Source organism: Prionailurus viverrinus, chromosome F1, assembly GCF_022837055.1.
Source record: "Prionailurus viverrinus isolate Anna chromosome F1, UM_Priviv_1.0, whole genome shotgun sequence".
Classification (NCBI taxonomy): Eukaryota; Metazoa; Chordata; class Mammalia; order Carnivora; family Felidae; genus Prionailurus; species Prionailurus viverrinus.
The window spans coordinates 60996582-61023492 of record NC_062577.1 but is presented as its reverse complement, the minus strand read 5'-3'; the positions used below and the strand labels follow the sequence as shown (position 1 = coordinate 61023492).

General features: G+C 41.7%; 2 protein-coding genes across 5 annotated transcripts in view; both read left to right on the top strand.

The window, feature by feature from the left end:
* ATF6 (activating transcription factor 6) overlaps positions 1–26911 on the top strand; it is a 199461-nt gene that overhangs the window by 97282 nt on the left and 75268 nt on the right. The gene's annotated exons all lie outside the window — the stretch shown is intronic.
* LOC125155038 (proteasome activator complex subunit 3-like) lies at positions 18906–20420 on the top strand. The gene has a single exon (XM_047839842.1). The coding sequence runs from the start codon at positions 19122–19124 to the stop codon at positions 19860–19862; it is 741 nt and encodes a 246-aa protein (XP_047695798.1). The 5' UTR covers positions 18906–19121; the 3' UTR covers positions 19863–20420.

The window sequence follows — 26911 nt, the reverse complement described above, 5'->3', positions numbered from 1 at the left end:
ATGCTACTCTATGAAGAGCCCATTAGGAGTAGGCTTTGAGGAGTTTTCCAACTCCTAGTATGGGAATCACATTGGAAGTCAACAGGATGGATGATTAGTTGAGACCAGGAGTGTAGAATATGTCTGACTAAATGATGATGTGATTGTTTGCTTCATGTGTATTTCCTCTGCCTGGCCCTAAGCACCCTGAGGGCAAGAACTGTCTCTGTCTTAGTCATCACTCTATCCCTGGTCTCCACCAGAGCACCAGGCGTATTGCAGATACTGATTGAACACACCAACAGACTGGATACCATCCACCTGATAGAGAATTTGTGATAGACCAGCTTCTTGACCGTTTTTATCAGGGCCATCTGCGTCTCATGGTGAATCTGAAAGCCAGTCTTTGAAAAGTAATGAATTCAAATGCCAAGGCTAGTTACCATTATGCATGAGGGAAGCTATCCACTCAGGAAGATCCTCTTGTATTTCAGAGTTGATGTCGGTAGTACACGGATAGAGATTATTTTTCAGTTAGGACGCCAACCAGACCGTGGTGTCATTTTAAGCTCCAAAATTCATAAGCCACGGACCGAATAAGCTCCATATTGACGGAGGCTCATCTATACTGTACGCCCGTGGTGTCCTAGAAGGATGGGACAATGTTAGCATTTTAGTCCCTGGGAGTGTTTATTTTGAATATGGAAGGTATTCAAGAAAAGCTTGTCAACTTAAATTGTTAAATCTTCCATAAACCGTGTCGGGAATAATTTTAGAGTCCTCTACGTTTGATCATAATACGCCTAGAAATAAATTTTGAAGATAAAACTAAAATATATCCTACCGAATAAACAGGCCTCTGTTATCCGGTTTAAGTTCTATAGCTATCTCTCTTCTGATTCCATTTGTTACTGAACAGGAATTCAATAGCTTATTCTATTAAGAAGGGGTCTGCCTTGGAGGGGTGTCAGATATTTACTTTGAAGTCTCTTAAAGACACTGGTTGCCTTCTCCCTGTAAAATGTGCTTTGAATTAGTGGCTTTTCAGTATCCATTCTGGTGGAGGTACAAGCAGTGTGAGCTAACGAGAATGATAGATAGTCAAAAAACAATTTTTCCTTGACTTTGAAATGAAGAAAATCCAAGTCGGAGCTATGCAGGCACACATTTATTTGATCAGATGTGTACTCACTCATTTTCTATGTGTTTGACCCTGACCTTTCAGTCTTCCATTTTGCCATCAGGCCGTAAGACCCACCTGAGATACAAGAAACTGGAGATCCTTAGTTTGATGTAGGCCAGTGTTCCTCCGGCTTTCTGGTTTCATAACTCCTTTATGTTTTCCAAAATGCAAAGAAACGTGAGTGAGAAGAGTGGCATGGTTTTCCATTGTTATGGATCCCTTTAGTCGATGGCTTACTAGAACCCAGCTGGATTCATGTATCTGCTTCCACATTAATCATTTCTTTTTGGTTGAAATCTGTAAAGAAAACCTAGCCTCACATAGATAATGTAGTTGGATAAGGAGGGAATCTTTTTAAACCCTTTCGGATAATTGTGCGTATTCTTCTTGGATACGACACCATTCAACGAGAGATCGTTTCTTAAAGGTTAGTTGTGGTGTAGAAGCCAAATCTGTGAGCTTTTAATTCGAGTACTCAGGTACATTAAAATCCCTTCATTTATTTGCATTTTGGATCTTTCACCCATGCATGATTTTGTAATATCACACATTGGTCATTTGGAGAAACTTGGCTCACTGAGTTATACGGATCTTCCAAACGTTCACACGTTTTATTACACATTATTTTAAAAATCACATTCTTTACAATCTACATTCTTTGCAAATCTACAAATCTTACCAGGAAAGTCTTTAAGTATCAGGAAGCTGCCAAGGTTATGGTAGCAGATGCAAGTTTTCCAAAATCCTAGTTTTCGCTCAAAGGCTCAAATTTTACCATTGTCAGAAATACTATCAGTTGTTTTCCTTCAAGTGTCAGGTTCCTTTAATTTATTTTCAAGTAAATGTCTATCAGATATCCAGGTCTAAATAACTACAGTTTGTCTATATGATATTCTTTTAAGTAAACCTGGTGTTCCATTAAGGCAGTGGCTTATACAGCTCACAAGTCAATACAGAAGTGATTTTCCTGTAGACAATCATAATACTTTGTGAGGCACCAGAAGTGCTCTATGTGTATTTCCTGTTTTGTTACACAGAATACCAAGAATCTAATCAGAGGTCAAGATTTAATTAATAATTTTTATTTTTTATCAAGGATATCCTTCAGTTGAACTGACTCTGTGTGTGTGTGTGTGTGTGTGTGTGTGTGTGTGTGTGTGTGTGTGTGCGCGCGCGCGCGCGCGCGCGCGCGCGCGCGCGCCCGAACATGGGGTGAGAACTAATACAGTGGATTCTAACATAGTTGGGTCCCACTGCGTTGGTAAGGCACCCACAGTGCCTTTGCACCATCAGGGTGGATGATGAGATTCAAGAAAGTTACTCATCACTAAGTATCTTAGTCCTGTTTATGTTTGTTGCCAAGCATTCACTTGAAAGATCCTTGTTGCTGACTGTTTGGAGCTGCAATTGATCGGATATAAACAAAACGTTAGTTAAGTCTGTAGATTCTTTTATGGGTAAAACAAGAGCACAATTCTGTGGTGGAAATATTAACTTAGTCTTCATATTTGCAGCTAAATCTGTAATTTGACGAGTTACTATAAGATAAGAAAGTAGCAAGGCGGTGATTTCTTTTCCTGATCTTTCATCCAGCAGGCACTGAGCAGGGTCAGCTATCCAAGATTTTATTAGTTTCTCAGCCATCGTGTGTGCTTCCGTAGCCAGTGGGTCATAGCGTAACATGCAAGATGTTTCAGTGGTCTTTTCATTTCTAGAAGGAAAAGCTGTAACAGATTTTAATTTTTAAAGAATTCATCACATCTTTGTTTAAAATATTCAAGTCCTTTTTCTAAGTGATTGGTCTCAGAATGATACCGTAACTTAGCTGACACCATAATATTTGAAATGTTTTCTTGCATCAGAGACAGTAAGATAAATTATTAACACCCATAGTACAAGAGAAAGATAGCTTTCAACATATGGTCATTTCTTACTAACAGTTTCGACCAGTTTCTTTGGAGTGGATTCTGCCTTTCCGTGAGTCCGTGAGTCACAGAATTCTCTAATGTATCAGTTTTACCTTTTTCAGCATCTTAGATACAGACAGTACAGTTGTGGAGTAAGGAAGCAAGTCTTCTAATCTCCCATTTTTAAGCCAATTATTCAACCTTAAATAGGAGAAAAACATGTTGCAGATATTAGAAAATATTAAATTTAAGAATAAGAGTTTCTTGTAAAATTTAGAAGTTTTCAAAAAAATGTAAGTATTATTACAAAACAACAAAATAGACTTTCTTGCTTGTATCTAGATGGTAAGTTGCATCCATGTAACTAAACTCCAGATTAGTATGTTTTCAGGACTTTCTCCTTTAGTCTGCTACTAGATCATAAGGCTTATATATTTATCTTAAGATTCATTTTTTCATGTACCCAGCGAACTTTTTTTTTTCCCCCAGAAACAATTTAATGAGTTTGATGATAAAATGCTGGGGGCAAGTGTTCCAGTGATAAATCTGCCTCTGTGCTCCTGCAGTTTGTATTCTACTTGATGGGACTGACCAGAAAACTGAAAAAGTAGACAGAAAAATTTGTAAAATAATTGACAAATACAATACAAACACAGTAAGATTTATGAAGAAAACAAACAGTGGGATCAGAGATTAACAGGGAGGTCTCCTGAAGATTGGATCAAGGATGCTCTCTTACGAGGTGACATTTAACGGACAGTGAGGCTGGGATTCCAGGCAGAGAAAAGAGCACCTGTACAAGGCGGGAGAGAGCCTGATTTGAGGTACTGAAAGAAACCCAGTGTGGCGGAAGACTTAGCGAATGGGGTGGAGGTAGGCTGAGTAATGAAAGTGAGGCTGGAGGGATTGGAAGGAGCCAGATCATGCAAGAGCTCGGTTGCAAGCAAGAGCTCGGTTTTATCCTGAGGGCCAACGAAGGGATGTAAGTAACTGAATGACGTGAATGATAGAGTTTGCAGGGTGACTTCAGTTGTCGTCTGGACAGTGGGTTAGAGGGAGACATGTTAGAAGCACAGAGACCAGTCAGAAGGCTTTCTCAGCTGTCCAGTCGGTATGATGATGGCAGTGTCAGGATGAATGGGTTCTAAATACATTCTGTAGATAGATGCAGTGGGAACCGGAGACGTACTGGATATGTTCGCATTTCTAGCTTGAGTGACCAAGTAGATAGTGGTACCATTTACTGAGACGAAAAACGTTTGGGGTAGAGCAGGATAATATGTTTGGTGTGAATTTTAAGAGTTCTCTTTGGACACATGTAAGTTTGAAAAGTCTGCGAGACATTTCAAGGGGACATGTTAGATTGGCTCTGTGAATTTGATACTTGGGGAGAGGAGAACTCTGAGCTGAGAAGTTGAATTTAGGAATTGACTGTTTAGAGGTATTTAAATCCATGACTGTGCTGTCCTCATCTAGGAAGAGAATGTAGAGCGAGAAGGAGGTCCAGGCCTGAGTGAGAGATCCCATTAGAGAAGATTAAGCTAACAAACCAGACTGAAGTGGAACAGCCAGCAGAGGAGAAGGAAAGCCGGGAGAGCGGATGTTTTCCAGGGGGCAGTAGTGGTTGACTTGAATATTACTGAGGGGTCAGGTAAGATGGAGGTGAAGAGCCACTGGCTGTGGCAACATGAAAGTCATTGGTTTGTCCTTGACAAGAGCCCTGTAGTGACGACACGGAAATGGAGGTTAGATTAACAGTGGATCAGGCAGTAAGGAAATGAAGGCACCATGACTATTTTAATAGTATTGGCTTTTATAAAAGGGAACAGAGAACAGGAATTTTTTTATCTCAAAATAACAACTTAAATTTTTTTTTTTTTCCACTTTAGAGAGCAGGAGTGGGGGGGAGAGAGAGAGAGAGAGAGAGAGAGAGAGAGAGAGAATCTTAAGCAGGCTCCACACTCAGCAGAGCCTGACATGGGGCTCACTGCTACGACCCCGGGATCGCCACCTGAGCCAAAATCAAGAGTTGGATGCTCAACCGACTGAACCTCTGGGGCTCCCCAACAATGCAAATTTGTACAGAATGAACTAGTCGGTAGGAAGAGAGCGGTATTATGGGAGAGGTAATGAGGTCATTGACAAGGAATGAAAGGTCGAATTCCTATTAGACCTGGTAGAAAGATTGCCCTTTGCCAGAAGGTAGGATCTTCCTCCTCTTGCAGTAGGGGCCGGACAGGTTCATATGTAGGAGGTTTGGTTCCAGGACGGTAAGAGAGGACACCTCTGAGGGTTTCTGTTTCCCCCTGAAGTATATTGTGATTGACTTGTGCGTGCCAGAGAAATGGCAGGATTGTCAGGCCGTGGTGGGGTGCCAATTTGCAGCATAAGTGATATTTTTGCAAGAAGGTGCCAAGTATGGGCTTACAGTTGATTAATAAGACACAGGCCTTGTACTCAAGGACTTCCTAATCTAAAGAATTGAAAGACTGGGAGCGCCTGGGTGGCTCAGTTGGTTAAGCGTCTGACTCTTGTGTTGGCTGTGGTCATGATCTCACAGTTTGTGAGTTTGAGGCCTGCGTTGGGCTCTGTGCAGACAGCGTGGAGCCCGCTTGGGATTCTCCCTGTCTCCCTGTCTCTCTGCTCCTCCCCTGCTCACTCTCTGTCTCTCAAAAACAAATAAGTAAACATTAAAAAAAAAGAGACCAGTAGTTAGAATACAGTCGGAGACAAGGAAATCTTCCCGGAGACTTACCACTAAGCTGAGACAGAACTGCTCTGAGATACTTTACCTAAAGTTATGACATCATAGCTCATGGTAACAAAAATATTCTTAGAAGCATGATAGTCACAACTGTATTGTTACATCTTTATGTAATGGCTCGTTTTCTTTCTGCTAATATCATCGGGCATCTTTGAATTTCTGACTGTCATTAGCATTTTGAGGTTTTGTGACAAATCGCCATCCCTCCTTTCCTTCTGCTTCTCCCCTCACACCTTTCTCTACTTCCAGCTGTTGGACGCTAGAACATTTCCAGGAATTTGTAGATGCAGCGTTAGCAGGGTTCTTTTGTTTTCATTTGGCATGTTGTCTTTATCGTTCTCAAACAAACAAAACCAAAACCAAGATAAAAGTAAATTAAAAAATACATGTTCGTAAAAAATGATTTGATATGAAGGAATCACACATTATGTATTTTTTCCTTCCAGTGTAATTATTTTGAGATTCATCCACCTTGTTACATTATTGGTAGTTCATTCCTCTGTTGCTTAGAATTCCATCGAAGGCAGAGAACACAATTGCTTACCCCCATTCACCCTCCATTTTCGGATCCTATAAACAAAGCTCCTCCGAATGTTTATGTACAAATCTTTGTAGGGGTAGATGCTCTCATTTCTCGTGTGTAAATACCTAGAAATAGACTGGTTGGGTTACATGGTAGATGTGTACTTGGCTTTTTAAGAAACGGCCAAACTGTTTTCCAGAGCGGTTGTACCACTTTATGTTCTCAGAAGTAACGAGCGTGCAGTACCTGTACGTCCTCACCAGCGCTGGGTGTGGCCAGTCTCTTTCCCTGTAGCCTTTCTGGTAGGTGTGTAGTCATAGGACGTGGTTTTCACTGGCATTTCCCTGATGACTGATAATTTCAACCTTCTTTTCACATACGTATTTGGCATCCACAGACTCTTGGTGAAGTGCCTTCGTATCTTTTGCCCATTTTCAATCGAGTTGTTTGTTCTCTTGTAATTGGCTTGAAAGTTCTTTGTATATTCTTAGATAGAAGTTCTTTATCAGATAGGTGAGTTGGATCCATTTTCTCCCAATCTCTTGCTTGACTTCTCAATTTCTTAAATTCTTTTTTTTTTTTTAACATTTATTTTTGAGAGACCGAGAGACACCAGAGCGTGTGTGGGGTAGGGCAGAGAGAGAGGGAGACACAGAATCCGAAGCAGGCTCCAGGCTCTGAGCCGTCAGCACAGAGCCCGACGCGGGGCTCCCGCTCACAAACCGTGACATCATGACCTGAGCCGAAGTCGGATGCTCAACCGACGGAGTCACCCAGGTGCCCCTTGACTTCTCAATTTCTTATCGGTGTTTTTCAAAGAGTGGAAATTCTTAATTTTGATGAAGTCCAATTTATCAGCTTTTTCTTTCATGGATAGTTTTTGTTGTTGTGAGAAATCTTTACACAACCCGAAGTCACAAAGATTTTCTCATGTTTTCTTCTAAAAGTTTTACAGTTTTAGGTTTTCACGTAGGTCTGTGATCCGTATTGAGTTAATGTTTGTAAATGGTGCGGGGATGAATCAGAGTTCATTTTTTATACATGGCATCCAGTGTCGTGTGATAGTCAGTGCTAGGTTTTCATCCAGTAGCTTTTAAAAGGAGAACTAAACCAAAGCCAGGCTTAAAAGGTTCTATACCAGGCTTCAGTTTTCTTTGTGTTAGCCTTAAGTCTTGTTAGGTTGTACACTTTGCTGGAACTTCTTAAAACAGTATCCTGTGATTGAACTTCCTCACCCTCAAATTTCCAGTCTTTATACTTAACCAATGAAATGTTATTTATACTCTTTGGAAACATAACATATACTGTAGATAATTATAGCAAAAGTGTAATGGGTAGCGGAAGATATTGCCAAACCAAGATTCTGGAGACCAGATGAAATAAACACATAACATGTGCACATATATATCACAGCGGTGGGAAATACACAGAAAGTAAGTGAAAGAGGAACTAAAATTAAAGTTCTTAGAAGAACTGTTACTTTCTGTTTAATCTGCTAGTATTTTTTTCCCTTCATTTAAAGAGAGCTGCAGAATTAGGCCCTAGAATTAATCTTTAAAAAAAAATGTATATATATTACGTACATTCGAATTATGTGTAGACACACATTTTAGACATGGGCTTAAATAGAAAAATAGCACAGGGTATACAGGTAGTTCATTCATCCTGTAACATTGTGCAGCCTTATTCAGAAATAAGAAAAAAAAAAAAAGTCTTTTTACTAAGTCATGAGTCATTACTTTTTTTTTTTTTTTTTTTAATGAGTCACTACTTTTTAGTTTAATGGAGAAAATAACTTTTGGGGGAGTCATTACTTTTTAGTTTAGTTGGGAAAACTTTTGGAGGACTGATAGAGCATTTGTTTTGTAGGCAGTCATGAGGCCTGGGCTTTGGGGTCCGATGAATTTGGATTTCAACCAGCACGGTTTTACTGCAGGCAGACTCAAAGACTATCAGGAAAGACTTTTCAGAGCCTCAGGGTCCTTATCTCTAGTATAGTAATATTAATAGTTACTTTTTCCTAGGTTAATAAGTTTAAATGAAATAATAAATCAAGTACTAGCACAGTACTTAACACATAGTAGGTGTTCAGTATGTGATGTGTCTGTCATTAGGGGGACTGACCTTTGAAACATATGGCCACAGTTGGAAGAACCTATAAATGGATGGCAAGGGGAGATTGTTTTCCATTAGATGTAGCAAATCATCCATGATCCCTCCCAACTTCAGCTCACCATAGAGATTCATTTTGATGCTGTTTTCCTTAACATCCATCAACAGACAGAACCTTATTGGCATCTTTGCAAAGAATGAAATATGCGAGATTTTACAGTGGCTTTTACATTACCATTCATTTTCCAACTAGGTCTATGAAGGTTTGATTTCGATAGTTTAGACCTACCCTTTGTCACTTTTGGGGGGGAAAGGGAATCATAAATTTGAAAGGAAGGGCTTTCCAAACACAGATATACCCAGAATCTTCCTCAGTAGTCTATAATCTCTTACACTAGCCTTTAAAAAGTGATTTTAGAGTTCTTTTAAATATTTCCTGTATTGGTGCTAATTCATTGTTCATTTCACATAATGTCTGCAGAAACTCGAGACTTTGATGACATACAGAAAACCGAGTGACAGCAGACACCAGCTTTTCTGTTCTTTTACTTTTTTTTTTTATTTTTGCTTTTTAATTAATATTTTTTATCAAGTTTCTTTGTATTATTTCTTGCAAGACTTGGTATTGGTGGCGTTGTTGTAGTTTAACTTTAGTCCCCGATTCCATGAAATAGAAATCAGAAGTAAAGATTTAGAGAGGAGGGAGGGATGCAGGCCAAGGAGTGAACAGTGTTTGACTAGAAAAAAAGGAGAGGGTGGGTGTGTGTGGCGGGCATTCCCAGGCAGGGCCATTCCTCAAGGGGGGGGGGGGGGGGCTCAGCAGGTGGCTTGCATCTGCCTCATGCAGGGGTGGGGAGGAAAGATCACCTGGGGACCCTACAGAGGGGTCTCCCTCTTCCTGGGCTCCCAGCCCCCAGGGAGAAGGTTATTTAGCAGGATCAGCCATAACCTCAAACAGGCTTTCCACCCACCTCTTAACCTGGTTTCACTCCAAGCTCTGCCCTGCCTAGAAAGCATGTGAGAGATTGGCTTCCTTTGATCCCTCTTTCTGTTGTCTTCCCATTTCACCAGATTCTCATGTGATGGGGGAGGGATATAACCCACTCTCCTATTTTTAGTGTTTATTCAGATTGACTGTGTCGCATTTGTTTTGATGCATTTGGTGACATCAGGTGATAATTGAAAAGAAACTATGTAGCCTTTAACCTGACCTTTCCCTATTGATATCAGAGAGCCACATGGTATGTCATGAGTTCATCCAGAGGATATAATAAACATGATTTTCATGTGTAGCACGAAGCCAGTCTTTATTGTTTTCTTACAAGTGTTAATGAAATAAACACTATCATACATAGATTTTAATTTTTTAATATATATTTTTTCCGTTTTATTTTTGAGAGTAAGACAGAGCATGAGCGGGGAAGGAGCAGAGAGACAGGGAAACACAGAACGTGAAGCAGGCTCCGGGCTCTGAGCTGTCAGCACAGAGCCCGATGCAGGGCTCGAACTCAGGAACTGTGAACCTGAGCCGAAGTCAGACGCTCAACTGACTGAGCCACCCAGGCACCCCTACCTAGATTTCAAAACAGTTCCATCAGCACAGGTTTAGTAATTATTAATAAATGTCATTGTACAAAGTTATGGTTCTTTCTCATTTTTAGATGAAACCTATTACCTTACATTATTATATATAATAGAAGTCCATAATTTAGGGGTACCTGGCTGACTCGGTAGAGCATGTGATTCTTGATCTTAGGGTTGTAAGTTCGAGCCCCATGCTGGGTATAGAGATTACTTAAAAATAAAATCTTTTTTTTTTTTTAAAGAAATCTAAAAAAAAAAAAAAAGAAAAAAAATCTATAGGTTATTAAACATATTAAAAAATTACTGATGAAAGAACTTGAATTCAGATTTTAAAATAGCTCAAGTCTATTCTGATATAACAGCTTCACTGAAGTCTGAGGTTTGGGGGTCAGCTTTTTAAGTTATACAGTTTATCTTATTTTTTAGTAAAATATCTAGTTATTTATAATAGTGCACCATACAGAAAGAAACGGTCAATCTCATTTCTGTGCCTCGATGATCGCTAATTATTTGAAAGCTGTTCTCCTCCTAGGATTATTTCACCAAGTTTGTGTTCAGTTTAGATTAGGAAGAATATAGTGTTCTTAAGCAAAAAGTTAATAGAACTAAAAACAAGTCCACACTCCATTGTTTTTATTTGTATTTTTGAGATTTTACTGTAGTTCTGGGTAGTTGACCTGACTTTAAAATATAAAGCTAGGAAGGCATAATTTCCATCTATCAAAATGCAGTTTGTAATTTCATTTTGTTTAAAATTTTTTTTTTTTTTCAACGTTTATTTATTTTTGGGACAGAGAGACAGAGCATGAACGGGGGATGGGCAGAGAGAGAGGGAGACACAGAATCGGAAACAGGCTCCAGGCTCTGAGCCATCAGCCCAGAGCCTGACGCGGGGCTCGAACTCACGGACCGCGAGATCGTGACCTGGCTGAAGTCGGACGCTTAACCGACTGCGCCACCCAGGCACCCCCGTAATTTCATTTTGAAACAAACAGTTCTATTTATTTTAAGAAGGTGAATGGTAGTGATAAACACCAAATCCAAATTTCTGAAAACCCAGTCGTGCCTCTTTTGTTGCTCTTTAAGAGAAAAGATGAATGTAAGATACCCTTAGAGCATAAAAGATTTCTTTCTTCCAATCTTTTAAGAATTGATTTTAGGCGCCTGAGTAGCTCAGTCAGTTAAGTATCTGACTCTTGATTTTGGCTCAGGTCATGATCTCAGTTTGTGAATTCGAGCCCCGTGTTGGACTGACAGAAGCTGCTTGGGATTCTCTCTCTTCCTCTCTCTCTGCCCCTTCCCTCCCACACATGCGTGTATGCGCACACTCCTCTCTCAAATAAATAAACTTAAAAAAAAATTGAGTTTATTATCCAGAAAACTTTTATTCATGCTAAGTGTGACTATTTGATTAATTGCTTTACTTTCATAATTAAAAAAAAAAACCACTCTTCCAAATGCAGCTGTCCTCAAAGAATTAAGAGATTGAACCATTTTATCCTTATTCATCCAACAAAATGTTTATTGAGTAGCCATTATATTCCAGGCTGTTCTCATTCTAAAGAATCCAGTGATAAAACAAAGCCCTCACTTTTATGTTCTAGTGACAAATACTTATAAACAGATATACAAATATGTAAAACGAATGTCAGTTTGTGGGAAATGCCAAGAAGGACAATCAGGGTCAGAGGACAGAGCATACTTTTAAATGAACATTGAAAAAGTACTTTTGTTTTCAGGTTGAAGCGTATAAAATCTTCGGCATATGTTGTTAAATTAAAAATTTTGATTTTTGACCATCGCTGCTGGTGGAAATTAGAGAAATTAAAAACTCATTGTACATATTTTGTATAAAAAAAAATGTAGCCTCACCTAGTGAATTTAGCATTTATAAATGGAAGTGTCTATGGAGGAATAAAATCTTGAGTTAACCACTACTATACTTTTCGCCGTAAAGTCTGCAGCTCATGAAATCTGTGATTCGGGAGTGGTTTCAGCTTGCACCAGCCCCTCGGGAGCCTGTTGACACAGCACCGAGTTACAGATTATTATTCAGCTGTAGAAGTTTTACGCTTAGGCATTTTCTTACATCTTCCTCTCTCAGTCCGTTGAAATCTTGTACTCTTGCCAAATAAAACAAATCTCATACTAATAAGAAGCTATAAGTAAACAGTAGGAGCATGAGTCAGAGCCAGCATCACCCTTATTCCTTGTGTGTACCTCTCTACTGCTCCCCAATATGTTCGTTTTGCACAAACACGTAGCACTGCATAACTACTCTTCTACAGAGCAGCTCCAGGTAGTTAAGCGAGGGTGACTGTGTAGAACTCAGCAATCCTGTGACTCCCAGATTTCTGGTCTGTTACCGCAGTCAGAAGCAGAATGTCAAGCTCGGCATCCTGTTGGTGGGAGACAGAAATCTGTGTCCTACCTTTCCTGTCTAAATCCCTAAAGAGCCCAGCCCAGAAGACGGCAGTGAGGACTCCCAGGAGGGATGTTGCACAGTTGAGCAACTTTCCAGGGAGGAAAAAAAGAGAAAGATGAGCTGCTTGAGAGTCCCATGTCTTCCGCTAGTCAGGTCCCGTCTGCTAAGTTTTATCCTGTTTTGCTTCATTAATTCATTTATTCATTCAGTAAATGTTCATTGAACACTTGCTTTTAGCAGACACTGTGCTACCATAGACTGTATAAAAATGAATAAGCTAAAATCCTTGTCCTCCAAGAGGTTATCATAGTGGAGACAAGTGACTTGTAAATCTAAAATGACAACGCTGTGATAGGAACTGTGAAAGAGATACATGCAGAATACTCTGAGATTACAAACAACTACTGTTTCTGGAGCATTTAGTGTCCTAGCTGTTTGAGGTAAGTTGTTTCATTTACCCTTCTCGGCAGCTTTATGAGGTAGATAATACTACACTATGTGACTTGTGCCCAGAACACTAACCTCACCGAGGAAGGAGGGGGTGGTACCTGGGTAGGTTTCTTCACCGAACACCCCTTGAGTTGATTCTAGAAGGGGGAACGAGTAGGGTAGAGCGGGAGGAGGAGGAGGCAGTGTGGCGTTCACACAGAGAGAGGTGAATACGTAAGTGCAGAGGACGTAGGAGAGAGCCTCTGTTGAAATGGAGAGTAGCTTCTGGGAAATAAAAGATGGCAGGGTCCATTCGTGGAGGAACTTGTGGGCCATGCCTAACGAATCTGGTCCGTACCCTGTAGAAGATGGAAATGTGGCCAGACACGCATTTTAAGAAGGTAACTGCAGTTGTTTGTACCAGATGTTACAAGAGGGTTTGTACTTTTAAAGGAAGTAATTTCTTTAAAGAAGAAATTCTCCATTGTTACGCATCGTTTTAAGCATATATGAACATTAAGTTCTCAAAGCATCTTAAACTTCTAGATTTATAGCTATAAAGCCAAAGTAATTGTGTAAATTAAATAGAAATAAAATTACAAAGAGAATAAAATTAACACCAACAACATGAATTTACGTAAAAGATCATGTTGGTGGGAAGTCGTCACGCCTGACAAGTGAGCGTGATGCCAACTCTCACGGTGCAGGTTCCTTGCATTTTTACTTAGACGCTTTCTCACTATCGAGTACTCTTTGAGAACCAAATTCTCCCTCCAGTTTTCTCTCTCTGACCCGCTAAGGAAACCTTTGCTCCATCTGATTAACAGTTGTTTAGGAGAAGGGGAAACAAAGATAACCATACCTAATAGGCTTTTCTCTCTGATCAATTAAGGTAGTGGTACTGGTACTGGGGACGCCTGGGGGGCTCAGCTGGTTAAGCATCCAAATCTTTTGTTATTGAAAAAAATTGTTTTTATTTATTTTGAGAGAGAAAGAGAGCAGGGGAGAGGCAGAGAGAGCAGGAGGGAGAGAATCCCAAGCGGGGTCCACACTGTCTGCACGGACCCCAATGTGGAGCTCGAACTCACGAACCACAAGATCATAACCTGAGCCAAAACCAAGAGTAGGATGCTTAACCAACTGAGCCATCGGGTGCCCCTGGTTAAGCATCCAACTCTTGATTTTGGCTCAGTCATGATCTCACAGTTTTTGAGATCGAGACCCAAGTTGGGCTCTGTGCTGACAGCATGGAACCTACTTGGGATTCTCTCTCTCTCTTTCTCTCTCTGTCCCTTCCCTGCTTGTGCTTTCTGTCTCTCTCAAAAAATAAATAATCCAATAAACCTTTAAAAATGAAAATAAAATAATGGTACTTGGTGGCATTATAATCATAAAAAATAGAATTATTGGCCCCCAAATTGCATGGCAGTTATAATATCACCCCAGAATATGCTTACATCGATTGTTTTATCATCACCGTGAATTCACACAAATAATTACAAGGAACTGATGGACCACAATATGTGAAATGCAGAACTAGAGGGTTCATTGTTCATCCAGAACAGGGGTTTTGAAAACAAGGGAGCCATCAGTGCCTTGGGTCGAGAGTCATTGGCCAAATCATTTAAAAAAGTCAGGCATCTGGGACCCAGAGGTTAATAGATTTTGGTTAGAATCCATGATCTTAGAGATCCTTGATAGTAGACATCAGTGTTTCCAAATTATACCAATTATGTCATTTGTAAGAGAAAATACAAATGTGATGAAGACATGGCAATTGCAGAAAGGGTTCTGCTGAGAAATGTACTTTTCAGCCAAGGTAGCTAGTAACATTTGCACTTCACTTACGCCCTCTGTGATACGGATTCTAAAAAACTCAAGCAAGTTTTGTTTTTTTTTTAATTGCTTACATCCAACTCTGTAATACAGTGAGTCATCACTGATAAATAACAAGACCGTGAACAAGAAAAGTATACCTTGATTTGTTTGTATAGAATTCACAGTTCTCCATTCCAGAGGGTGAAGGGAGATGTTGGAATGTCGATGCCTCTCCTTTAATAATAGCTAACATTTACTGAGCACGTCCCACGTTCAAGGCACTGTGCCGAACTCTTTATTAACTAGATCCTCAAAACAACTTTTATGAGATAGCTATTATTGTCATGCTCATTTTATAGATGAAGAGAATGCAGCGCAGAGAGGTAAAACAACCGAGCAGGGTCACATGGCTGGTAAGTAGCAAAGCCGGGGTTGGAACGTGGCAGGGTGACTGCACAGCCTTAACCACAGTGCTGTTTTGCCACTCCTCTTTGCATAAAGGTATGCACAGGTTAGACCTGGAGACAGATCCTGGAGATGTTGAATTGGCAGCTACGACCGACCAGAGGCCATGGCAGCAGGTGCTTCTACACTGTTTATTTCTGTACCTTTGCTTGCTGCAGACTAGGAGGAAGAATGAGAAGGGGAAGGGAGGCATTTGTCAACCTAGAAAGTGACTCTGGCAGCGTTCTCACTGACTACATTGGAAAACGAAGCATTTTATGCTCACTAGGGGGTACCGATAAGTTTTGAATGAAGCCCTTTGGTCTAGATAACTTAAGGTCCATTGCAATCTAGAGATGAAGAATTTTATCAACATAAGGGCTCATCAGAATCCTATGATTATCTAGGTTTAGCCCCATTGATTATATTTCTCCTAACTTCTATTGACAGAAAGCTGTGAGGAAATAAGTATTTTGAAGGATTAAATTCCAATCTGTATCTCCAAGTTACATTTATTTATTTATTTAGAATTTTTTTTTTTTTAATGCTTATTGTTGAGCGCAAGCGTGAGCGGTGGAGGAACAGAGAGAGAGAGGGAGATACAGAATCTGAAGCAGGCTCCAGGCTCCCAGCTGTCGGCACAGAGCCCAACACGGGGCTCGAACTCAAAAACGGCGAGATCACGACTTGAGCCGAAGTCAGCCGCTTGACCGACTGAGCCACCCAGGCGCCCCTCGAAGTTACATCTATATCCAAGAGTTGACACAATAGTTGCTTAGACTAATTCGCTAAATGGAACTCATACATAGGACCACAGAATCCTTTCTTTACAGGCTTAGTTTCAGAGCTGGAGGATATTTAAAGGATAAATCAATCCGTAAATCTGTAGGTATTACTAAAAGAAAAGTGGTGTGTCAGTCTTGGCATCCGTACATGCTGAACCCTGCTGGGCTGTAGAGAAAGGAGAAACTGACCTGAACAAGACAACACTACACAGCTGTTCATGGCTTTCTTCCACCTGTTAGCACTCGGTGTCCATTTCATGGGTGGGATCATGGCATGCAAGTGCATTAAATAATTTTTAAAAACAACTGCTGATTGCCGATGGTCAGTGGGCAAAGCAGCATTAGGAGCTGTCATTTTCCTACCAACTGTTGCTTTCATTAACAAGGACAAGAAACATTGTGAATGAATACAATTCTTACACCACGCCAGAAAAAAGAGCAGCTGAGCCCCCTCCCCAAGGATTTTATATCCTGTCATCAGACAACTAAAGAAAATAATTTCATATAAATGGCAGCATTAGTCAGTGTCATAATATAAAAAGTCCTCTGTTATTTAAAAGAGCAGCTAGAAATATTTTCTCTTTGAAAATAGAGTAACCAAACTGCCCTACGATCCAGCAGTTGTACTACTAGGTATTTACCCAAAGGATACAAAAATACTGATTTGAAGGGACAGTGCAACCCGATGTCTGTACCAGTACTATCAGCAATAGCCAAACTTTGTAAAGAGCCCAGGTGTCCATCAACTGATGAATGGATAGAGAAGATGTGGTATATACAGTGGAATATTACTCAGCCGTCAATCAGAGTGAAATACCGCCAGTTGGAATGATGTGGATGGAGCTAGAGTGTATTATGCTAAGCAAAATAAGTCCACCAGAGAAATACAAATACCATATGATTTCACTCATACGTGGAATCTGGGACACAAAGCAGATGAACATATTTGAAGGGGCAAAAAAAGAGACAGGGAAGCAAACCACAAGAGACTCTTCATGATAGAGAACTAACTGAAGGTTGATGGAGGGAGGTGGAAGTGGGATGGGCTAAGTGGGTAATGGGTACTAAGGAAGACGCTTGTTGTGATGAGCACTGGGTGTTTTACTTAAGTGATGAATCACTAAATTGTACTCCAGAAACCAGTATTACACTAAATGTTAACCAACTAGAATTTAAATAAAAATTTGGAATAAGAAAAAAAGAGTAACCATTTGATAAACCATATATAGCACTGAGGATATTTTTCAATTAAAGAGAATTTCTATAGTAGCTCTCGTGTAATCTGTTATAGCCAAACTTATGAAGAAAATCAAGATGTGGGAAAGCTGTGGTCATGTTTCAGGATTGGATTTTCCTTTTCTGTGTGATCGCTCTATCTAAATTCCCATTAACTTGAATGTAAATTTGCATGTGTAAAAATATATGTATATCCAAGTTATCTCTTAGGAGAGGTTTAATGTAGGTATAAACAGAAATTCTTCCTTTAACCACAAAAAGGAAAAATTAGTATTGAATTCTGCCTTTTCTCATCTCTTCATATCCAAAACTATCACCATATACCATTAATTGTACTTCCTAAAACTCTATATTCTTCTCTCCAGCCCCATTGCCATCACTTTGAGGCATGCTTTGGATTCTATCAGCAGTCTCTATTCTCCTCTTCAGATCCACCTTGACCACTGAAGTCCTCCATCTGTGTGTGTATGTGTGTGTGTGTTTGTGTTTTCCCTGCCCTTCACTGGCTTTTTATTAAATCCAAGTTCCTTAATCATGGCAAACAGGGCCCTGCCTCTAGGAGCTGGTCCTTGCTTACCCTCCTGCCTCGTTTCCTGCCACCTTCCCTCCTACCTGAAGATCCAGCTTACCAGTAGTTCTCCAATACCCACCCCATACACACCACAATATGTATACACCTTTATCCCCATACACACATCGTTGAAAATATAATTCCCTCTACCACACCTTTGTCACATTCCAAGACCTGAAATGATCGAAACACAGAAATTTCATCCCCTAATTGGGGCTGAACACAGTTGACTTGAATACAAGTGAAATCACTAGTTTGTTAGTCTAGTTATCTTACTGTGGTGCATGTGTTCTTGGAGCTTTGAGGCACTCCCCAGGTCGTGCCTCAGAGCTAAGGAATTTCTTTCCAAATTCCCTTCAGGAATTGCCTTGTCCTCAACTTTGGACAACTGTGAAGGGGCTTTCCCCTTCCCCATGGGGTCAGCTGAGGCTTAGAGATTTCATCAGCTTCTCCCTCTGCTGTAGCTCTTCCTTTCCAGGGGTCCTTTGGTTAAGAACAGCCCCTAATAAATTTCCTGGAAGCAATCTCTGTCCGCTTGCTGCGGACACCAACCTGTAACATGTCTTGTTGATACTTTTTTGTTCTAGATCTTGTGAAGTCATGGTTTGCTAAAATCTTACTAATTCAAGGTTGTTTCATCAGACGGGTATTGAGCACCTGCTCCACACCAGGCATTGTGCCACATGCAGCGGAGACAAATTAAGACTTGGCCTATGCCCTGAGGAAGTTTGCAGTTCAACTGAGGTGACAGTTACGTTCAGAACTTATAACATCTTTAGAATAATCCTTTTTTGATCTAAACTTTAATAATTTCAGTATAAAATCCAAGGTATGCACTATGGTGTTGCAAAGAACAAAAGGAAAGTATTTCAGGAAAATGAAAGTAAAACAAGTAGAGCGATCGTGGATCTCCTTGAGCTCCTATGTATAAAGTACATCGACTCGTCTGCTTGGTCCTCACAGTGCTCAAGTTTACCGATGTTCTTTGGCACCGTCTTTCCCGGGCAGGCTTCCGGCCGAGAGGCCGGGGGTGGGGGTGGGGGTGGGGGACTGCTCCGGGAACTAGATCCGCAGCCCCCCCCCCCACCCCCCACCCCCGGACCCCCACTGCACACACACAGGTGCCAGGGCCGCCTGGCTGGGGCGTTGTCCGGAGGGCGCGGTCGGCACGTGGCTCCCTCCCCTCCCCACCCACCGCGGGCCGGGCCGCGCCGCCGGGAGTCCGGGACGTCACTTCCGGCGTGGCTGGGCATGGTCTGTTGGGAGTTGGCCGTGGCGGCGGAAGCCCAAGGCCGGCCCGCCGGCCGCGGGGGGAGCCCGGGTAGTGTCCGCCGCCCCAACGCTCGACGCCCCTGGACGTCATGGCTTCCCCGCTGAAGCTGGAGCAGGACGTGCGGGGGAAAGTGGATTCGTTTCGGGCCCGCATCGCGCAGGAGGCCGAGGATCTGGTGTCCACCTTCTTCCCTCAGAAGCTGTCGGAGCTGGATAGTCGGGTCCAGGAGCTGCGCCTGCAAGACCTGTCCAGAATCCGTTCGGTGCCGGCCCCGGAGCCCCCCGCCGCCCCCGACACCGCGGGGGACGGGCCCAACCGGGACCCGCGGCCTCCGCAGACCCAGCCCTCGGTCAAAGTGCCGGCACTGCCGGGCGGCGAGGGACAGCTGCTGCGGAGCAACCAGCATCTGGTGGAGCTGATCGAGCGGGTGAAACCCGAGATCGAGCTGCTGAGGGAGAAATGCAACACGGTGCGCATGTGGGTGCAGCTGCTCATCCCGAAGGTGGAGGACGGCAACAACTTCGGAGTGTCCATCCAGGAGGACACCGTGGACCAGCTGTGGACCGTGGAGAGCACGGCAGCCTCCTATCTGCGCCGCTTCTCCACCTACTACAACACCAGGGCCAAGCTGGTGTCCAAGATCGTGAAGTACCCCCAGGTGGAAGATTATCGCCGCACGGTAGCCGAGGTGGACGAAAACGAGTACCTGAGCGTGCGCCAGATCCTGCTGCACGTGCGGAACCAGTACGCCACCCTGCATGATGTGATCCTCAAAAACATCGAGAAGATCAAGACCCCTCGGAGCACCAACACTGACAACCTCTACTGAGGACCTGCCCCCACCCGTCTTTCCTTCAGGAGGTGGCCGCGCTGTTCGGGCAGCCGAAGGGGGTTAGAAATGGCGCTGTAGGTGATGGACCGACTGGAAACGTGCCCGACCGTTCAGTGACGGTTTCGTACAGCTTATCCTCCCACTGAATACTTCCGGCGTAGTTTTTATTTGCTTTTTCTTTCGCTGAGAGGATGGGGACAAGCCATCTGGTGGAAGGTGGTAGGGTTGGCCAAGGAAAAGGACTGCCATTTTTAAAAACAGCCTTTAAAAGCAGCTTCGTAGATGAATGTGGGCCAGGGTTTCTCTTTTATGGCATTGCTGACATTGAATGCTTTGAGGGGTTACTCCAGGAAAAACCTTAATGTTTAAAAGAAAGCTAAATGAAGCTTTTCCTGAGGTTCTGCTATGCGTTACTTTGTCCAAACCTCAGAAACGCTCCTTTCGTCACCATCGTCTGGTTTTTTTTTTTGCAAGGAAAGGAGTTTACAGAGATGTGTGGAGGTCACCGTATGTCTCCAGTTTGGCAGATTGAAATAAAACTTGGTTTTAACATTTTGCGATGGACTCAGCCTGCTTATCAGAATGTAGTCTTCAGTGGCACAGGGTTTCCCTCCTCCTCGGTTGGACCCCCCACGCTGGAGATTTTCCGGCTCTGGCGTGTAAGAAAAATGAGCAGATAAAGAGTCTTAGATCTTTAGTGTTCTGAAGAAATGCACATCCACACCTCCCTTAGAGCCAAGAGGGATCTGTGCACACTGCTTCCTTGCACGGCCTTCTACCGTCTCCGCGTCTTCCAGTTTTCTTTCACACGGCTTAGGATTTCTTCTGTGTGTTCATTGCCTCAGAAGTTCCTGTTGGATCCTTTAAGCTTTGTATCGCATTTGCTTTTTGTTTTTTTCTTCCTCCATTGAATTTCATCTCTGTTTCCCCTCTCACCTCTTGAGATATTTCTTAGATATTTCTTAGGGCGGCTCATTCGAATTTCCATCTCAAAGGATGTGGATCGTTATTTAAATCCAAAGACTCTAAAACGTAACTTTGGGTGTTTACCTCCTGCTTTTGGGGTCTGGTTGAGAGGAAACCGTTGTCTTTTTCCTGCGTGATCTATACTGTTGGTATTTTTCAAGCCCAGCATTTCCAGATTTCAGTTGCAGATTATTACACTCTTGAATCACCTCATGCATTACAGAGAACTTCTTTCTTTTGATGCGAGGGATCCTCTCTCCCTAGTGGTTTTTGTTCCGAATTTCATGTTTTCTGATAGTAAAGGTACTTTAGTCAGCTTTTTAGTGTTAATATTAATCTGAGGATCTCCATCGCTCAGAAATACCATTGGGAAAAAGCATGAGCAGAGTGCCTTTTGATGCCTTTTTATATACAGGAATGAGATCATCTCTGTGCCCGGTGGATAGCTTCCTCTCTTTTTCCCGTTCAGCTACTTGTACCCTGAATCCTCATAATGTTTTTGAAACTATATACATACGTAAGTTATGACCTTGGTCTTTTAAAGTATTTTATAGTAGTGCTTTCATGCGATAAATTATTTCTCAAATGAGCTTTTGGTGGGAAAATTATGAGGGATTAAACTTATTTTTTGTGAGAGGTGAAAATGTATTTCCCATTGCAATTTCTTTTCTACATAAGATCCTCTGAAACAAGGTGACCATATAAAAGTCTGGTGCCTATTTTGAAACATCTGTTAGGGGCGCCTGGGGTGGCTCAGTCAGTTAAGCGTCTGGCTTCGGCTCAGGTCATGATCTCACAGTTACAAGTTTGAGCCCCGGGTCAGGTTCTGTGCTGAGAGCTCAGAGCCTGGAGCCTGCTTTGGATTCTGTGTCTTCCTCTCTCTCTGTCCCTCCCCTGCTTGCTCTCTCTCTTTCTCTCTCTCAAAAAATAAAAAAAATTAAACTTATTTGTAATTCTGTCTTTTCCCCTTTTTTAGTAGTATCTTTGTGAGGATATAGTTCTTGCCACAAATGCAATTACCTTCTGAACTTGTTTATGGATAAGGGTGAAAACATGAATAATTTCATGTCTTCTTTTGATTGACCCTAATGTTCCCTCTCCCCCTTTCCCTATTTAATGAACGAAATCACTTTTGAATGAGGCTTTTTCTTCAGGAGTTTCTCTTCAATGTGTTTTCGTTGCCAGGAGTGAAAACCAGCATGAACCTTTATGGACAGACTTGACTCTACAGGCTGTTAGAAAAACATTTCCTCCTTATCAGCAAGAATTATTTAAGATGTAAAGCGGAGATGTTTTCTTTTGCATATTTTTAAAAATAGAAATGTTTCCGAGTTTGAACTAGACCACATTATGGTGGGCAGATTTTTTGTTTTTTCTAACATGGTAGGGATACGCATTATGTTTTCCTGAGGTTGGTGTCAGTGTCTCTCTAGGAAGTGCCGAATGATTCTTGGCATTTCTTTTGCTTTTTCATTTTCCTTCTCTGTTTCACCTGAGTGAGTAAAGAGATGATATTTCTCCATGAGGAAAGTGAGTTAGTGACGTAGAATTCTGTTGCAATCACCTTTGGTTTTTAAAATTTTATTTATAGGGGTGCCTGGGTGGCTCAGTCTGTTAAGTGTCCAACTTCAGCTCAGGTCGTGATCTCATGGCTCGTGATTGCGAGCCCTGCATCGGGCTCTGTGCTGACAGCTTGGAGCCTGGAGCCTGCTTTGGATTCTGTGTCTCCCTCTCTCTCTGCCCCTCTCCCACCTGCGCGCATGGACGTGCGCACGTTCGTTCTCTCTCAAAAATAAATAAACATTAAAAAATTTTATTAAAAAATTTTTGGGGCGCCTGGGTGGCACAGTCGATTAAGCGTCCGACTTCAGCCAGGTCACGATCTCGCGGTCCGTGAGTTCGAGCCCCGCGTCAGGCTCTGGGCTGATGGCTCAGAGCCTGGAGCCTGTTTCCGATTCTGTGTCTCCCTCTCTCTCTGCCCCTCCCCTGCTCATGCTCTGTCTCTCTCTGTCCCAAAAATAAATAAACGAAAAAAAAAATTAAAAATAAAAAAATTTTTATTTATAGTGGGGCGCCTGGGTGGCTCAGTGGGTTAAATGTCCGACTCTTGATTGGCACTCAAGACATGATCTCACGGTTCATGGGTTTGAGCCCCTTGTCAGGCTCTGTGCTGACAGCTCGGAACCTGCTTGGAGCCTCTCCCTCTCTGTGTGCTCTTCCCCCTGTTGCTCTCTTGCTCCTGTTCCCTCCCTCCCTCCCTCTCTCTCTCACTCTCTCTCTCTCTCTCTCAAAATAAATAAACTTTAAAGAAAAATAAAATTTTATTTGTAGTTACATCTAGAAAACGTACCTCGTACTTGGGCCTACTCTTATTAAGATGGATATGAATATTTTTCTATTCTACATAAATCAGAAAGATTTGTAAACTGGCTTAGTAGAAACTCTATTTTCAAAATAAACTAAAAAAAAATGATACTGGGATAAAATAAATCCATTGTTTTGTTGAACTTCTGAAAAGACCGAGTCTTTCAAATCTGACTTGAAACAGCAACAACAACAAGAGATCTGGCCTAATAGAAAAACCTCTGTCTGCATTTGACATTCCCCCTTGTGAGTTCTTTATTTCCCTTGTAAGGTATTCTATCTGAATCACAAAAGTGCCAGGAACAGTTTGGCAGGCATTTAATTGCACACAGGCATGTAATGGACAACGTAAGAGACGTCCAAACTTAGTTTTCAGGCATGGTTCGTCTTCTCAGGTCTAAATTATCTGTTCCAGAGGCGCTTGGGTGGCTCAGTCGGTTAAGCATCCAACTTTGGCTCAGGTCATAATCTCCTGGTTCGTGAGCTGGAGCCCCACGTCTGGCTCTGTGCTGGCAGCTCAGAGCCTGGAGCCTGCTTCATATTCTGTGTCTCCCTCTCTCTCTGCCCCTCCCCTGCTTGTACTCTCACTCCCTCTCTCTCAAAAATAAATAAACGTTAAAAGTTTTAAAAGTATCTGTTCCGTGCACAACATAGCCGTCATATTTTGCTTGTTCCTTTTACTCCTAAGCTTTGCCAAACCCTGTGCCAGATTGAAACAAATTGTCTCTCATACCCAGGCATGCCTTTTACTAAGAAAAGACGCATGTCCTCCATAGTTAAGGTATTTGCATTTTTGGTATTTTGCATTATTTCCCTGTTCTGACACTATACCCAACCAAACTGGAGCTGGGACGCTTTTATAAAGTGCCTTCTGCAAAAATCAAGCCTTTTGTGATTTTCCCCTTTCTTGCAAATGGTTGCAAAAGCTCTTACAAGAACAGACCTATTTTAGGAACTGGTGTGAATACAACTGGTGGTTTCTGATACATGTTATTTGCCCATTATTGGCACTTACAGCCCCAGTTTTGTCCCTTTTAAAAGACTGCTGAATTGAGATAGCATGTTTTGATGTTTTATTCTTTTTTTTTTTTTAATTTTTTTTTAACGTTTATTTATTTTTGAGACAGAGAGAGACAAGCATGAACGGGGGAGGGTCAGAGAGAGGGAGACACAGAATCTGAAACTGGCTCCAGGCTCCGAGCTGCCAGCACAGAGCCCGACGCGGGGCTCGAACTCACGGACCGCGAGATCATGACCTGAGCCGAAGTCGGCCGCTTAACCGACTGAGCCACCCAGGCGCCCCTTGATGTTTTATTCTTAAAAAATGGTTTTAAAAACTTATTTTGGGATTAAATAAGTGTAGTTTTAAGTTCTTTTTATAATTGGTGACAGCTGCTGACTCAGATTTGATTTGAAACTCGGGTATTGGTAGATCTGGGTTTTAGAATGGAGGGAAGATTCTTAAATGATGTAGAAGAGGCTTAATTTTTAAGGTCTGAAACTTTGGAGCTTAGAGGGTTTTTTTAAATTACTGAATTGTTTATAAATTCCTTGGTTGTTAGAGGCAACAATTTTTATAGTCTTTATGAGGTTTTCATGTTTCTACAGAATTCTTACCAAGTGGCCTTAACCATTAATAGATAACTGTGTGATCAGTTTTAAAGCTCAAAAGAACGATCTCAGTGCTCAGAAATTTGGAAAAATAAACAGGGAGGAATTACCCATAACCCTATAGTTCAAAGTTATTGAAATGTACTTGTGGGTTTCATTTATTTTAAAGAATACATACATGTTTTTAAATCACTGCAAATCATTATGCGTATTTCTGTAGAGGATAGGCGTTTCTATTTAGATCCGATCTAGCCAAAATCAGTTTCATTTGACTGATACCCCAGGTTCAGAAATAGCAGTAGATAAATCCCCTTTCATTTGCTTTCCCAAGGATTCTTGTGGCTCTGTCACCTAATGGTGAGAGTATTTGTCTGAGGCACAGATTTTGACCAGAGTGTGGAAAATCGAGATCAGGTAGCCAGGAGGACACGTGCCTAGAATGTTTCGACATGTAGATGAAGAGGTTACGCGGCTTTTGGGTTGGGGCTCCATATGGCATTAGCAATATAGCTGTAATAATTTCACTCTTTAGTGCTTATCTCCTCCCAAGAAATGCATGTTAATTACCTTTATGAAATGTGTACAAGAGAGCAGTGGCGTTATTTTATACTGACTAGAGGAGTCATTCCTATGTGCATGATTTGTTATGAGTGGGAGGGAATCCTACTTCCTCTGTCAACATGTAAACATTTCTGAAAGATCCTATTGTGCACTGACATCAAGGCATTTTTTAGAAATTACTGATCCTTTAAAAAAAAAAAAACAACAAAGGACTCAGTCAGTTAGGGAACAGGTGCTGGACCACCCTTGTTCTTGGCATTGGAACACTATTCTGCTAACTCATTAGTATCTGCCCACCTTCAACTGAAATTACTCCTGGGAAGCAGAATATATGTTTAAAAGTTTCATGATTTATCTTTTCATCAACAATACTAGGTGCTTTCTGTTCGATGACCATACATTTGTGTATGGTTTTCTTTATTGCGCTAGGTCTTTGAGTTCCTAAAGGCAGAATTTTAGCAGTGAAACTTAGTGACCCCAGTCACTCAAATTTAAAATGTCTCACCAGTAAACTGATTTTAATGAATTCTCTCACACAGAGAACGTCAAGTGTTATTTTTACTTATTTGTGGAAAGCTAGCAGGAGCTGATGAACAGGAAATGAGCCTATAATCAGAATTAGATTCCTTTCACAATTTGGCCATTTGTTTTGGCTTTGTTATTTAAGCTCACTTTTACAGTTTTCCGGCATCATGTTGGAAGTCACATCTGCTTCAAATACTATTGCTTTCAAAGTGTAAAGCATTTTGAAGTTGTCAGATAAAGTTTTTAATGTAAATTCTGGAGACTGAGAGATGTACTTTTGCCCCCGTTAATTTTACAGATGGAGAAATTTAGGCCCAGCAAGCTCTATAGCATCACAACCCATGTGTGACAAAGCAAAGTCTAGAAGGCAAATCATCTTCCATCTCAGGCTAGTGCTTTTTTTCACCGAGCTACACTGTCTCCCTATTATCAATAATGAGATTTTGTTCAAAGAGAGTCCTTCTAGGGGCGCCTGGGTGGCTCAGTCGGTTGAGCGTCCGACTTCGGCTCAGGTCATGATCTCATGGTTCATGAGTACAAGCCCTGCATCGGGCTCTGTGCTGTCGGCTCAGAGGCAGAGTCTGCTTTGGATTCTGTGTCTCCCTCTCGCTCTCTCCCCCTCCCCTGCTGTCTCTCTCAAAAATAAATATTAAAAAAATGTAAAAAAATGTTATTGTGCAGAACTTAAGAGATGTTGAACTGTTTCTAAGCCCATAATATTTTTACTTAAAGATGATGTAAAGACATTTTTAAGAAATCTCTCAATTTATGTTAAACGTAACTTTGCGTGGGTCATAAAAATGACCCTCGCTAAACGAAACCCGGGAACGTCAGCACCTCCAGTTCTGTATCCTCCTGACGAGGAGTTGTTCTGTACCATCAGCGATGCCATTTTGTTGGAGGATGGGGCTGTGAGAGCATTTGGAGATAGACCAGAAGACGTCTAGTATAAGAGTTTGGTTTTTTACTTTCGTGATATATGGGTTTAAAATTTCCTGCTGACCAATTCCCCCACCCCG